Consider the following 12,301-nt stretch of genomic DNA (forward strand, 5'->3'; position numbering starts at 1 on the left):
CTCACAGATAGTAGATGACTTCCAAGAACTCAGAAGGATGTGGAAGGAGAAGACTGTCCAAGAGCTCTTCTCTGAGATCCTTCCTGTCCCATAAACAAAGGAAGACACAAGGCAGAAGATTCTGGATGTGAACTGCTTGCTAGGTAAGAGGTAAAAAATTAGAGGGATCTGATTTTGTGGAACATTGGTCCACTTTTCTATGGAGAGAATGAGTTATACAGTTTGGATGCCCTCTTCCATCTCCGTAAAAGGGGAATCGATCTTCTAGGGCTCAGGCTGGCTAGACTAATCAAGAGGGTGTTAAAGTAACAACAAAATGGGAAGATAAAAAGGGGGAACAAACTGGAACTCACTTGGAATAAAATCAAGTTAATGAGACTAAAATTAGTTAAGTCATCAAGGGACGTGATGAGAAGTTATTTACTTGCCTATACACCAATGCTTGAAGCCTGGGTAATAAACAAGAGGAATTGAAATTGCTCATTTTTGCACATCTGTTCAGCCTAGTTGGTATTACTGAAACTTGGTGTGAAGGTTTGTGTGATTTGAATTGTAAAAATCAATTATTATAACCTAATTAAGAAGTATTGTGTGGGCAAAGGGAGAGAGGGAGTAGCACCCTGTCAGATATGACTTTGCCTATTTCTGAATCATTGGCGCTTGAAAGCAAATGATCTTGAATACTTATAGGTCAATGTTCTAAATTTAGTAAAGTGCACACACTCTCTCCTGGTGTCCTAAATCCACTTCCTTTTATCTCGAATATGTCACTTTGGAATTCTAATATTCCAACAAAATAGCACAAATGTCCCAGAAGATATTTTAATGGGACATCAGGGTTAAATGGCAAGTTCTTGGAACCTTTCCATTATTGCTGATATCGCATCTGAAATATGGGAGGCAATTTGCAAGAAGACCGGGCTCCAGCCTGAGAAGTGAATGTGAATAAGGAACTAAATAAGTTATTTGCGAAGTTAAATAATTATCTGTGAATGAATCAGAGGCAAAAGCAAGGTCATTTTGCCCTAAACTTGCAGTGCTTGGTCTTTTGCTAAGGCATTTTATCAGTTCATAGTTATCACCAAACCATCTGTGGCTTCATATCTAAATGCCACTGTATGATTTTTGTGAGCTATCGCTCAAGAATACAGGGTATTTAGGGTTTATTAACAGATCCCATGTCAGACCAGAAATATGTTATCTTTTGTAACTCTTTGTATTTGAATAGTATTTGAACGGTACTAAAATGAACAATGAGTTTATAAAATTCATTATAGTCTTTTGTGGTATTAGCAAAAGTCATGCTAAATTATTTTCTCAAGTGTGAGTTTTTATTTAAATTTCATATGTTAAAACAGGACAATATTTTTTTAGCCTTTAGCGGGGTACAGTATGTTTGTGCAGTGTCAGCGTGACTACAGCTCACCCTGGTTATGGCATCCATTAATCTGACATACCCCTTACTTTAAAAACACAAGCCACACTTGACATATCTCCTTGCCTTCCCAGCTTGTGCAGATTATTATAAATACGACCCATTTGGAGAAATCCTGCAAGTTCCTAGAAGAATTCATAACCAATATCACCAACGTACTCCCGGAGACTGTCCATACTACCAAACTCTATGGCACTACCACCTTCAAGGTGAGAAAATCATAGTGACCTGGGGTGTTTTGTGGATTATGTCTGACTGTAGATACACCATTTGTGAGTTGTGCATGCTCCACAAATAATCTTGTGCTGTGAAATGTGTTTGGAAACGTCCACACTAATCTTTTTTATTTTATAAAATCTGTGCAATCCTTTCAATATGTGTTGTTTTTCAAATTATTTGAATACTGCTTTCTTTAAAAACAAAAAAGCCCGTCGTCAGCAATTTAGTATTTATCATCAACCCTACAGTAACAAAGCAGCAAGGAAAACAATAACAAATGAGTCACTTCCAGATTAGTCACCTATATAACGTTCCAAAAGGTAGGCTGGAGTTTTTCCTCACTTTGTGCACCCAGTGCATGTGACCTACACAAATTTCTTTTTGCCGTAGCATTCTAAAGCTGCCAAACTAAATCCTCAACAAGTGTTTGCCACTATTAAGGCATTTTATCAGCCCCTAGTGCCCCTAGCGAACAGTCCCTCAGACAAGCAAATGGTAGGAAGTATACTACCTCACCAAAAATACATGGATGGGTTAACTTTTGAGAACACAAATTACAGATAAGTGACTTTTTCCCAAAGAGCAAAGCTACCCAGGCCCGGGCTTTCTCTGTGAAATGGTGAACTAATATCAATAGGGTAGTAGTACAGGGAAGACAACATCATTGCCGTTTTTTCATTCATACTGGAAAGCAGCGGCAGTCTGGAGAACACTGCTGGGTTTGGCTTTCCTACAGTATGTCAGCCATGGAGGCAGCTGAGCTAATTTGACCATGTCCACCGAATTTCAAGCCAACATTCTCTTAGATCCCAGCTTTCTGCATTTATGCTTGAGAGCAGTTGTTTGCTTGACAGCTCTCTTGGCCATAAGTTTACACACTTGAAATTTTTAGGCTATAAGACGACTGTAGCCATCATAGAAATCATAGAAATGTCAGGCTGAAAGGGACCCTGGGAAGTCCTTGAGTCCAGCCCCCTCCGCTGAGACAGGACCAAATAAACTTCAACCGTCCCTGACAGGTGTTTGTCCAACCTGTTCTTAAAAACCTCCAATGATGGGGATTCCATAACCTCCCATGGAAGCCTGTTCCAGAGCTGAACTTTGAACCAGTTCTCATCCAGACCAACATTCAATATAAATAACCTAGGTATAACTACTGAGCATAAGTTCTGCTAATGCATTTCTCTACATGACTGTCCCAGAATAATATTTCCTTGTGGATAGAAACCTCTTGCTAGATGCAGGTAATAACTGGAAGGACTATGTGGTGTATTCAGAAATTACTATTTTTCTGTGCACTTAAGAGGCTGAAATCAAGCCCACATTCCTGCTTTGACTTGCAAGTAAATAGCATTGTTACCCAGTTAGAAAAGGGAACAGAGCCACTAATGGGAGAATGCAAAAACATTATCAGCGAGACTGGTAGAAAAAAGGAAGATCTACACAGCATGTAGGACAAAAAAGGGAAGCCAATGAAGAACAAACCACGAATGTGACACCACATCTTGTTACCTTAGTAATGTAGAGTGAGTTGAACCGGGGCACAGCACTGCATGCTCTGTACACTAAGTGGGCCAATTTCATCCCCATCCCATTGTAAGGAGTCTTCTCTTGTTTCCCAGGATGCCCGCCATGCTGCAGAGGAAGAGATTTACACTAATCTGAACCAGAAGATAGACCAGTTTTTGCAGCTGGCAGATTACGACTGGATGGCCGCTGAACCGGGCAGCAAAGCCAGCGATTACCTGGTAGATCTCATTGCTTTCCTGCGCAGCACCTTTGCGGTGTTCACACACCTACCTGTAAGTGACAGTGGTCTCTTTCTTTGAAAACTGGGAGTGCCTGGGGGTTCTGATGCCACTGTAGAACTTTACCTCTGCAGTGTAGTGGAAATGATGCATTGTGCTGTTGTCATGAACAGAACTGATTTTTCAAATAAGGCATTTCAAGTGTTATCAGAAGTCAGGCTCCCTCAGGGAGCTCCCAAAACCGCTCCTTAAAGCCTGAGAGAAACATACAGAGCTGTTGATTTAAAAAATACGGTAAGGGATATAATTAACGAGGTACTCCGTTTAAATTTGATTTTAAATAACTGGGGTATAGTTTTATTTTAATCAGTGTTAAGTGACTATTTTAGAAAAGGTACCACGTTTGAGAATATATTTTGCCTTTGAGTTTTTCAGTTGCATATTTTGTAACAATGTGCTCATAATGTCACCAGTTCAAAATATAGCTCTGCATCAAATAGAAGAGAGTAGCTTTTTCTCTGTTTACAATACACCTGCATTTACTTATTTCTAGAGAAAACATCCCGTTATCCATTGAATTCTGTTATTGACCTGCTAGAGTATAATATCCTATATAGTAAAGTAAACTTAGTAATCAGGCATTTTCACTTATCCACAAAGAACTCCTTGTTAAAATTTATTTTGGGTCCTATGGATTTGTCCCTGTTAATATTTTCCATCAGTAGAACTTTGAAATGTCAAAACCATTGAAAAATGTATTTCTATTACATATGGTTACATCTTTTCACTCTTTCATTTTACTACTTATCATTCACTCTGGTAGCTGCCAAACTCAGTGGCATTTGGGCGCATAGTTTGTTAAATTTCATCAGCTGTGATATAGACTAAAAAGACCGACTCTTAAGCATTTGTAGTTCTGTCTGTCTTAGCTTCATCCTGCTTGTTCATCTCTCTGACTGATCTACTACAAAGGTTTTAGACCACTCGTCAGTGTCATTTAGCCAATATTAAAGCCAAAGCCTTAGTGGTACCTTTTTGAAATCCTCCGCCTACAGCATCTTGGATCCCATAAGGGTCCTTGTTGTGGTGTCTAGAAGATTTGACAGCTGGAAAGGAATTAGTTCTGATTCCTAGGGATGGAGAAACAGCCAGAGGCATGGTGAGAAGGATTTGTTCCAGTTAATCAGATTTGAAGACACCACTGTGAATGAGGTGAGAAGGGGGAATGTTAAGCATCGCAACTAACTTTTGCAGGAGAGATTGGGCTGTGGTGGAGAGAGATTGGAGCGTTTTCACCCATCTCTTCCTTTTGGGTCACCTATGTTTTCAAAATGACTCCATCCCATATTGCAGCGCAGATAGGGAAGTGACATGTCAGTGGCCAGACAGGAACTTGTGTCAGAACCAGGCTTAGAATTTGGGGATTGCTGGCTCCAAAGATTGGTTTCTTTAACTACTAGATGTTGTCTTACTAGGGATCTGGATATAACTACAGTGACCTCTACCATGGGTTGTCATCAGGTTTTAAATCTGGACCTTCAGCCCCATAGCACACACCTCTACTGCTTGAACTTGCGGAGTAATTTAGTAGTAAGTTTTTGCTAGGTAGAGATGGTACAGTAAAAAGTAAGAAGAATTCATACTTTCTCAGTTTATCCTGGATGCTTTATTGGTGTTTTTAATGCATGAGCACCTGGGATGAAAGAAGAGGCATGTTTTTGTAGGAATCCAAATGAATATTTATTTGGGAAATTAAATACTTAAGTGCCCACAAAATCATTGCAACATACCCCTTCCCCTTCAACCCTTTCACACACGCCTCCTCCAATAAGGAGAGAAACTCCCTCTTTGTTCATCCTCAGCTTCTGTGTTGTCTTGCTGTAGACCTGATTGACAGGGTATCTTTTCACCGAAGCATTAAGCATGGCTAACGTGGGGCTGTGAAGAAGGAAAGACATGCCCATAGTGATTTATGAGATGGACCTGGAGTGATTTATCTTCCTTAAAACATTGTTTCCTTTTCAAATTAATCAAAATTGTTTTGGGAATAGGGAGGGAATCTGCTTACTCCAAAAAAAGATTGAGGAGGGTAGAAGCAACCTCTCTATCAAGCTAAGATATGGAAAACTACCCAACTGCTTAAAAAGTCACTCTGCCTTTCCTAATAGTAAGGATGCCAAGTAACAAGTTAACAGCATTGAGCCAGCACATATGTAGCACCTTATCCTCAAAGCATCATACAAAAATGAATCCTCACAGCTGCCCTATGGAAGTATGGGAGATAGTTAATCAGATCTAAAAGTGTGATTTGTAATGCTGCACATCTAGCTTAAATAGTTTGTAGAGGGAGGTGGGTGTGGAATTTTTAATATTTCAAAGCTATGTTCTTTACAAGAACAGTGTGAATGTGCCCTCATTCTAAGCTGTTCAAGGGTTCCTCTGTGACTTGTAGCCTATGTTAAAGTCAGGGAGAAATGTGACATTGTATACATCCTGGTTTGTTTGTTTTTTTAAATCCTTAAATACACTTAAGTCTCTCTTTTCTCGCCCGTTCTTGTTGGGTTTTCCTGGTTGATCCCATAATTTTGCTTTGTTTCTAAGTGTATTTTTTATTGTTTTCAAATAAAACGTCAACCCTTATGCACAAAAGAAATCCCAAGTCTAACAATATAAAAGCAGTACGTAGAAGCAATACAAAAGCAGTATGTACTTTGTAGAAGAATATGGATGAAAGAGAAAACAACTAAATAAAAAAGATGAATTATAGGTATATATGAGAGTATTGCTAAAGGAATAATAGAGCCTTTCACCTCTAGCTTGTTGGTTTGAATCCAGACCAAGTCATTAATAACAGAGTATTACTACCAGGGGATCAAGGCCGGCTCCAGCGTTTTTGCCGCCCCAAGCTGCGTAAAAAAAACAAACAAAAAAGCTGCGATTGGCGGCAGCTGTACCGCTGTCGCTTCATTCTTCGGTGGCAATTTGGCGGTAGGTCCTTCCCTCTGAGAGGGACTGAGGGACCCGCTGCCGAATTGCCGCCGAAGAGCCAGACATGCCACCCCTTTCCATTGGCCGCCCGAAGCACCTGCTTACTGTGCTGGTGCCTGGAGCCGGCCCTGCATGGGATGAGTGTTGGTGCATTGTGTGAAGAGAGTTTGCAGTCTCGATTTCCCTCCTTCCCCCCAAATTACCACCATGACTGCACACTTTTAGCTGTTTAATAAGAGGTAAAAGATTGAGTGGGCCATGGAGAGTGAACTATCCTCTTACTGCTAGAAATGGCCCTGCAAAACAGGGTTGAGACATGTTGAGGGAAGAGCCCCCTTTCCCTGGCCATCTTGCTCCTGTTCTGTGGTTACTTTGTTTCCCAGAGTTGTTGATCAGGCACCTTTCACAGTTACTGAATTCACACAATTAAAAATATCACCAATATTCTCCACCAATTTTTTTAACTTTTCAAATTCACTAGAAGAAAAATCAACATAAGTCTCTGGAAATGACTAATAGTAAGAGACAGGTTAAATGGTAAGCATTAAAGTAGCCTTGAAAATTGTCATGAAAATTTACCAGCCCACACTCAAAAGCAACTTGCCTGCCTTTCATCATGATGATCCTAAATAAAAGTGTGTAATGTTTTGCTTGCTGATCAAAGAAATTCACCCTGGGCATGCAGAATTTTGCCAAGGCTATACAAAAAGGACCAGACCTGAAGTATAACCTTGAGACAAAGCCCTGGTCCTGCAAAGACCTATTTACTTGCTTAACTTCATGCATGTGAGTAGTTCCGTTGTCTTAAATAGGACTGTTCCTGTGTATAGAAGTCCCTGCAGAGTCAGGGCTCTAAGTATCCAGCAGATCAGATTTACTTGCAGAACCTGGGTGCCCCAAGTTTGTTGAAAAAATTAAAGTGGTAACTCTGAACAATACGCAGGGTAAATTTTGGTCTGAGAGCTGGGCTTTGGTCATGCAATTCCGATTTGAATCCACAAGAGACCCTAAACTTTCACGATAGTTGTAAGTTGTAAAATTTTAATATTGACCCAAAGTATTACAAGTTAGTAGAATTTAAAAAGAACTTTGAAAGTCTCCTTTGTTCTCATACAATCAAATGGGAGTTGTATTTTCCAGTTTCAATTCTACAGTGTCAGCTTGGACTTCATAGGGGATGATGGGAGGGAAGTGTCTATTGTAGTTTCTACTGAGTCATCATCTCTCAAGATTGGGTGAGAGCAGCAGGTATTTCTAAGGAAAATGGCAATTTCCTTAAATTCTGAATTCCCTGGATTCTGTTAGGTTTTTTGCTCTCATCCTTTGACAGCATTTTGGCTTTAGATATGAATTTTTATAGCATTGATTAGTGTATTGATGGCTAGGACGGACAGGGCTGTGTAGGGAAGGACATATTTGCATTTCTTCCTAACTTTCTGCTAGTTTGGGAAGATGGCAAATGCAGGGCTGCAAATTGGAGCCAGGACCCACCAGCATGTCTCTAGCACATGTTGCAGGGTGAAGAGTTCATGGTTAAGCCATCGAGACTCTGGCACATAACACCACAGCACAGAACTTTCATGGTGGTTTAGAGCCACAATTTAAAAATGGTCTGCTAAGTGCACTAAACAGCTCAAAACAAATAATAAGTTATTGGAAATAAAAGCACAGCGAACGTTTGGCCCTGAGGCCTTTTCCTTTCCGAATTACCAAGTGCAAGTAACTTACCATATGCTGCCTGCCTCACTGTTGGTAAGGTAGTGTACTCGCCTTCTGTAAAAGTTTAAATAAAATGCTTTGCTAAAAGAAAAAGGTGGCTTCCCTGCTCTTTAGAGAGCACAGGGCCACAGTTTAAATAGATTCATATTTTGTGCAAAACGCTTTAAAGAGAATGAATGAAAAAGCCTTTTGTCCAAGATGGCTGATGGTTGTTTTTATTTCTTGTTAGACAAGCTAATGTAAATCGCATTGACAAGGCTACTCCAAACACACTGATTTGTTGACTTTAAGCCTTTCAAAGATGGAGGGTTGTGTCAACACCTACAATGAGCTGTCAGGTTAACAAAGCAAGGATGTTTTTTTGCTAGGGGGCGGGGAGGGGAGTTGGGGAAAGGGGTGTGTTTTGTTTTTATTTTAAATTTCCTTTAATCCTCTGTTAGTCTTGTATCTTGATAACCTCCTTTGGAAGGTAATCGGCTGAGGCCAAGAGGTGACAGTGACCTGGGAAAGGGAAGTAATCTTTCAGCAATCCTACAACTGTAATCTCTCCAGTCTCAAGCAATTCAGCATGAACTCTTTGCACAGGGAGTCTTTTCCTGTGCGTTTATTTTTGCCAGATGGTGAACACAGATTTCAGCTGTAACTGTGTAAACTCTATGGATTCTTTGCATGGGATGCTTTGTCCAGTGCCCCATTAGCTGTATCGACATCTCTTTGCAGTTGCAAATAAACGCAGTCATCCTGGCAGTTCACATGTTTTGTAGCAAGAACTTTAAAAGAGAGGTAGATTTTTCTTGTAAAGAAAATGGTTTCCTATGTTGCTTTAGTAGATGAAACATTTCCTCCATCACATATTGAAAGAAGGAAAACAGTGCATGGAAGTAAATACAGGACAAATCTGAGTTTTATTGTAAGCATAGCCTTGACTGCTTTGGTCAAGGAAGATGCTCATCTTATGTTGTCCTGGTGGAAAATATCTGGCATGAAAACAGAATATGAGCACTAAAAACTTCATTATGCTGAGATCATAGTGAGATACTGAGATAAGGGTGTCAATTTAAGTGTGTGCAGTTCTTTAATATGCTGTCAAGTTCTTGAAGTGACAGCTTTAGTGAGAGTCCTGTTTAAAGAGTAAGCTTTGTTGTAGGAGATGATCACCGTACTCCTGAACTGCTCCCACCTGACTACCATTCACACTGTTACTTTGCTCTCTTATGCATTTGATTTAAATTCCCTGTGTTGTCCTCTGTAGGGGGATGTAGATGTCCATTCTACAATGTCGGTGAGTATGACTGTGTGTTGTTTGCATTCAGTATGTTCTGCTCGCAGTTCAAATATTAGAGGGTTATTTGAACCAGAAAAGGTCTGTATTCTGGGAGAGGTGAAGAAAAGCAACCTAAATCCTAGTGTTTCAGAGTAGACGTTTAACCCTTTCACTGCTGCCAGAATGTACGCATTTTCCTCCATTTATCAATAGAACGTGAATAAATAGAGCGTGTAGGAGCACAGTGAAGAAACAGGTTTCCTGACATACCAGGCGCTCTCGGGTCAATAAGTGTAGCATTGACACAGCATCTTTTGAGAAAGAATACTCTAGTGCGAGCTCTCACATAAACCCAGTCTGCCAGGATCCCTTACCTGCTTCAAAGGCCGCAGCAGCCCTTTTAGCCATGGAGTGCTGCCTAGGACTTCCTCCAAAGCCCACTAGCACTGCTCAGAGAGCAAGGACCAAGCTTTGTCCTGGGCTGATATCCCCAGTATGACAGGCTGAGGCAGTGCAGTATACTGGCACCACGTGGCACGGTTGCAGCAACCTCACGAAAGATGAACCTGTCCCAAATTGTTGAACTAACGAAGAAGATCTACATTTAAATGCTGCCTTTTATTCCAGTACATCATAAATAATATCATAGACTTTAAGGTCAGAAGGGACCGTTATGATCATCTAGTCTGACCTCCTGCACGACGCGGGCCACAGAATCTCACCCACCCACTCCTGTATCAAACCCCTGACCTATGTCTGAGCTATCGAAGTCCTCAAATTGTGGGTTAAAGACTTCAAGGTGCAGAGAATCCTCCAGCAAGTGACCCGTGCCCCACTCTGCAGAGGAAGGTGAAAACCCCCCAGGGCCTCTGCCAATCTGCCCGGGAGGAAAAGTCCTTCCCGACCCCAAATCTGGCGATCAGCTAAACCCTGAGCATGTGGGCAAGACTCACCAGCCAGACACCCAGGAAAGAATTCTCTGTAGTAACTCAGATCCCAGCCCACCTAACATCCCATCACAGGCCATTGGGCATATTTCCCACTAATAGTCAAAGATCAATTAATTGCCAAAATTAGGCTATCCCATCATACCATCCCCTCCATAAACTTATCAATATATATACATAATGCTATTGAAATGCAGTGCACTTATTGCCTGCTACCCCCTTCTCGATAATGGGAGAGGGGTCATTTAGCCAAAGAAACTGGGGCAAATTCCTATGACGAAAAGTACCATGGGGTCTTTAATCTCCACTTAGCAGACTTGGCCTTTGTTTTTAATATCTTATTGGAAAAACCCTCTCCCACGTACGCTGTAATCTGCATGTTTCTCAGTATGTGTCTACCTCACACAGCTGACCGGCGGAGTTGACCCTGCTGGGTTTTGAACTTATGGTTCCACAGAGTCTAGATAGTCCCAACCTGATGCTTTAGACTACTAAACCTTCCCCTCTGCTTATAATTCTGGAATATTTTCTCAGTGAGTAGTGCAGGCTCTTGATGTTACGATCATGCTTATTTGGATTAGGGCAATTAGCACAAAGAAAGCAAAGCAGATCTCCACGACCTGCATTCTGGTTCAATGGATGCCTCTAATTGTTGTCATTTATGCTTGTTTACATGTTCAGTAGAAAAACTAAGACATTTTCATGGATAGATCACAAACAAAATACATCCTCGCTGCCTTGTTGTTTTCTGTTCCAACTTTTGCAAGCCAAGGCACGTGTTAACAAGTGCACCTCATTACTGTAGACACAGTTCTGCTCTACTCGGGTTCTTTGGTGTAAGATAGTACACATTACGCTGTAGTATTTACCCCAACTGTAAGCTTCTGCATTTAACCCATGCTCTTTATTAAAGCTGCCTGTTGGCTGTGACAGTAGTATTGACATTTCATGATGCAGTTGGGTGCACATACCCCCTTTCCTGGAAACTGAGCATAGCTATGTCTCGAGTGCTTTCAGCCTTCAGACACCTGGGGGTTCCTAAGTCAGCGTGTAGCTTTCAAATCAAGGCCAACTTCTGAAAAGAAAGTGGTTTGTTAAAGCAGTTTGAGACGAGAGTCCATCAAAGCGATGGCTCAATTCCTGATCCCAGTCCCTCATCCTTTGCATCAGCAGGGACTCTGAGTGCTATGCCCACTACATACTCTGCCTCCGCAGGAGAGGGGTGCCTCTGTGATGACAGCACTCTCTCCCCTCCTATGAGATTTAATGAAGCAGTGCTGGTTATTGTCTTGGTTTTGATCCAGCCCTGGGGTTATCCTCAGTGCGCTTTAAGGGACAAGAAGTCCAGCTTCTGGCTTTTCAGGACTTCCACTATTCAGAAGCCAGACGTATTTTTTTCTTTAAATATAATCCAGTGCTTAGACCGCTATGGAGCCAGCTTCCTGTGGAGAGGGGTGCGTTAGTGTCATTAAGCTAAATCGGTGAAAAATAATCTTTGTAAGTCCCCTGCAATGCGTGAGGAGTGAAGGAGTGCCTTCATACGGTAGGGCTTTACTAAACTGTTTTGATTTGATTTGTTTTTAACTGCCACAGATTTTTTTTTTCCTGTAACCCTCTAATTTTTTGTTCTGTAGGTAGTTTGAACTAATAGATCGAGCAGATCACTAATCGCAGAGTGCATTTTTTAAATTAATTATTTTAAAATAAAATCTGATAGCGCAATGTTGCAGCATTTCAAAGATCCTGAAACCAGGTTTAAAGGTGGCTGTGGACAATAGTCATCCCAAATAACAAGGTTTCCTCTTGCCCGTCTGGATAGACAGAGGAAACCATATTTTAACCTAGGTACCAGCTAGGTTTACGCTGTGGTTTCCATAACATGGCTATAGCATGTTTGTGTACAGAAAAAAAGATAAAGATTAGAGGTTATTTGTAACTTGTCTGGGACACACAGACAAACATGGCTACATTTTAGTGAAGA

At 41.1% G+C, this 12,301-nt stretch overlaps 1 protein-coding gene across 5 annotated transcripts in view; it reads left to right on the forward strand.

Moving 5' to 3' along the window:
- EXOC6B (exocyst complex component 6B) overlaps window positions 1-12,301 on the forward strand; it is a 374,729-nt gene that overhangs the window by 202,699 nt on the left and 159,729 nt on the right. For 3 of the 5 annotated variants that reach the window (XM_034770772.1, XM_034770773.1, XM_034770777.1), the window contains exons 16-18: window positions 1,510-1,644; window positions 3,277-3,456; window positions 9,362-9,391. In XM_034770772.1, coding sequence (XP_034626663.1) covers window positions 1,510-1,644; window positions 3,277-3,456; window positions 9,362-9,391 — 345 coding nt within the window. The remainder of the gene's footprint in view (window positions 1-1,509; window positions 1,645-3,276; window positions 3,457-9,361; window positions 9,392-12,301) is intronic. The other 2 variants (XM_034770774.1, XM_034770775.1) reach the window with 1 other exon arrangement.

This window comes from Trachemys scripta, chromosome 5, assembly GCF_013100865.1.
Source record: "Trachemys scripta elegans isolate TJP31775 chromosome 5, CAS_Tse_1.0, whole genome shotgun sequence".
NCBI lineage: Eukaryota > Metazoa > Chordata > Testudines > Emydidae > Trachemys > Trachemys scripta.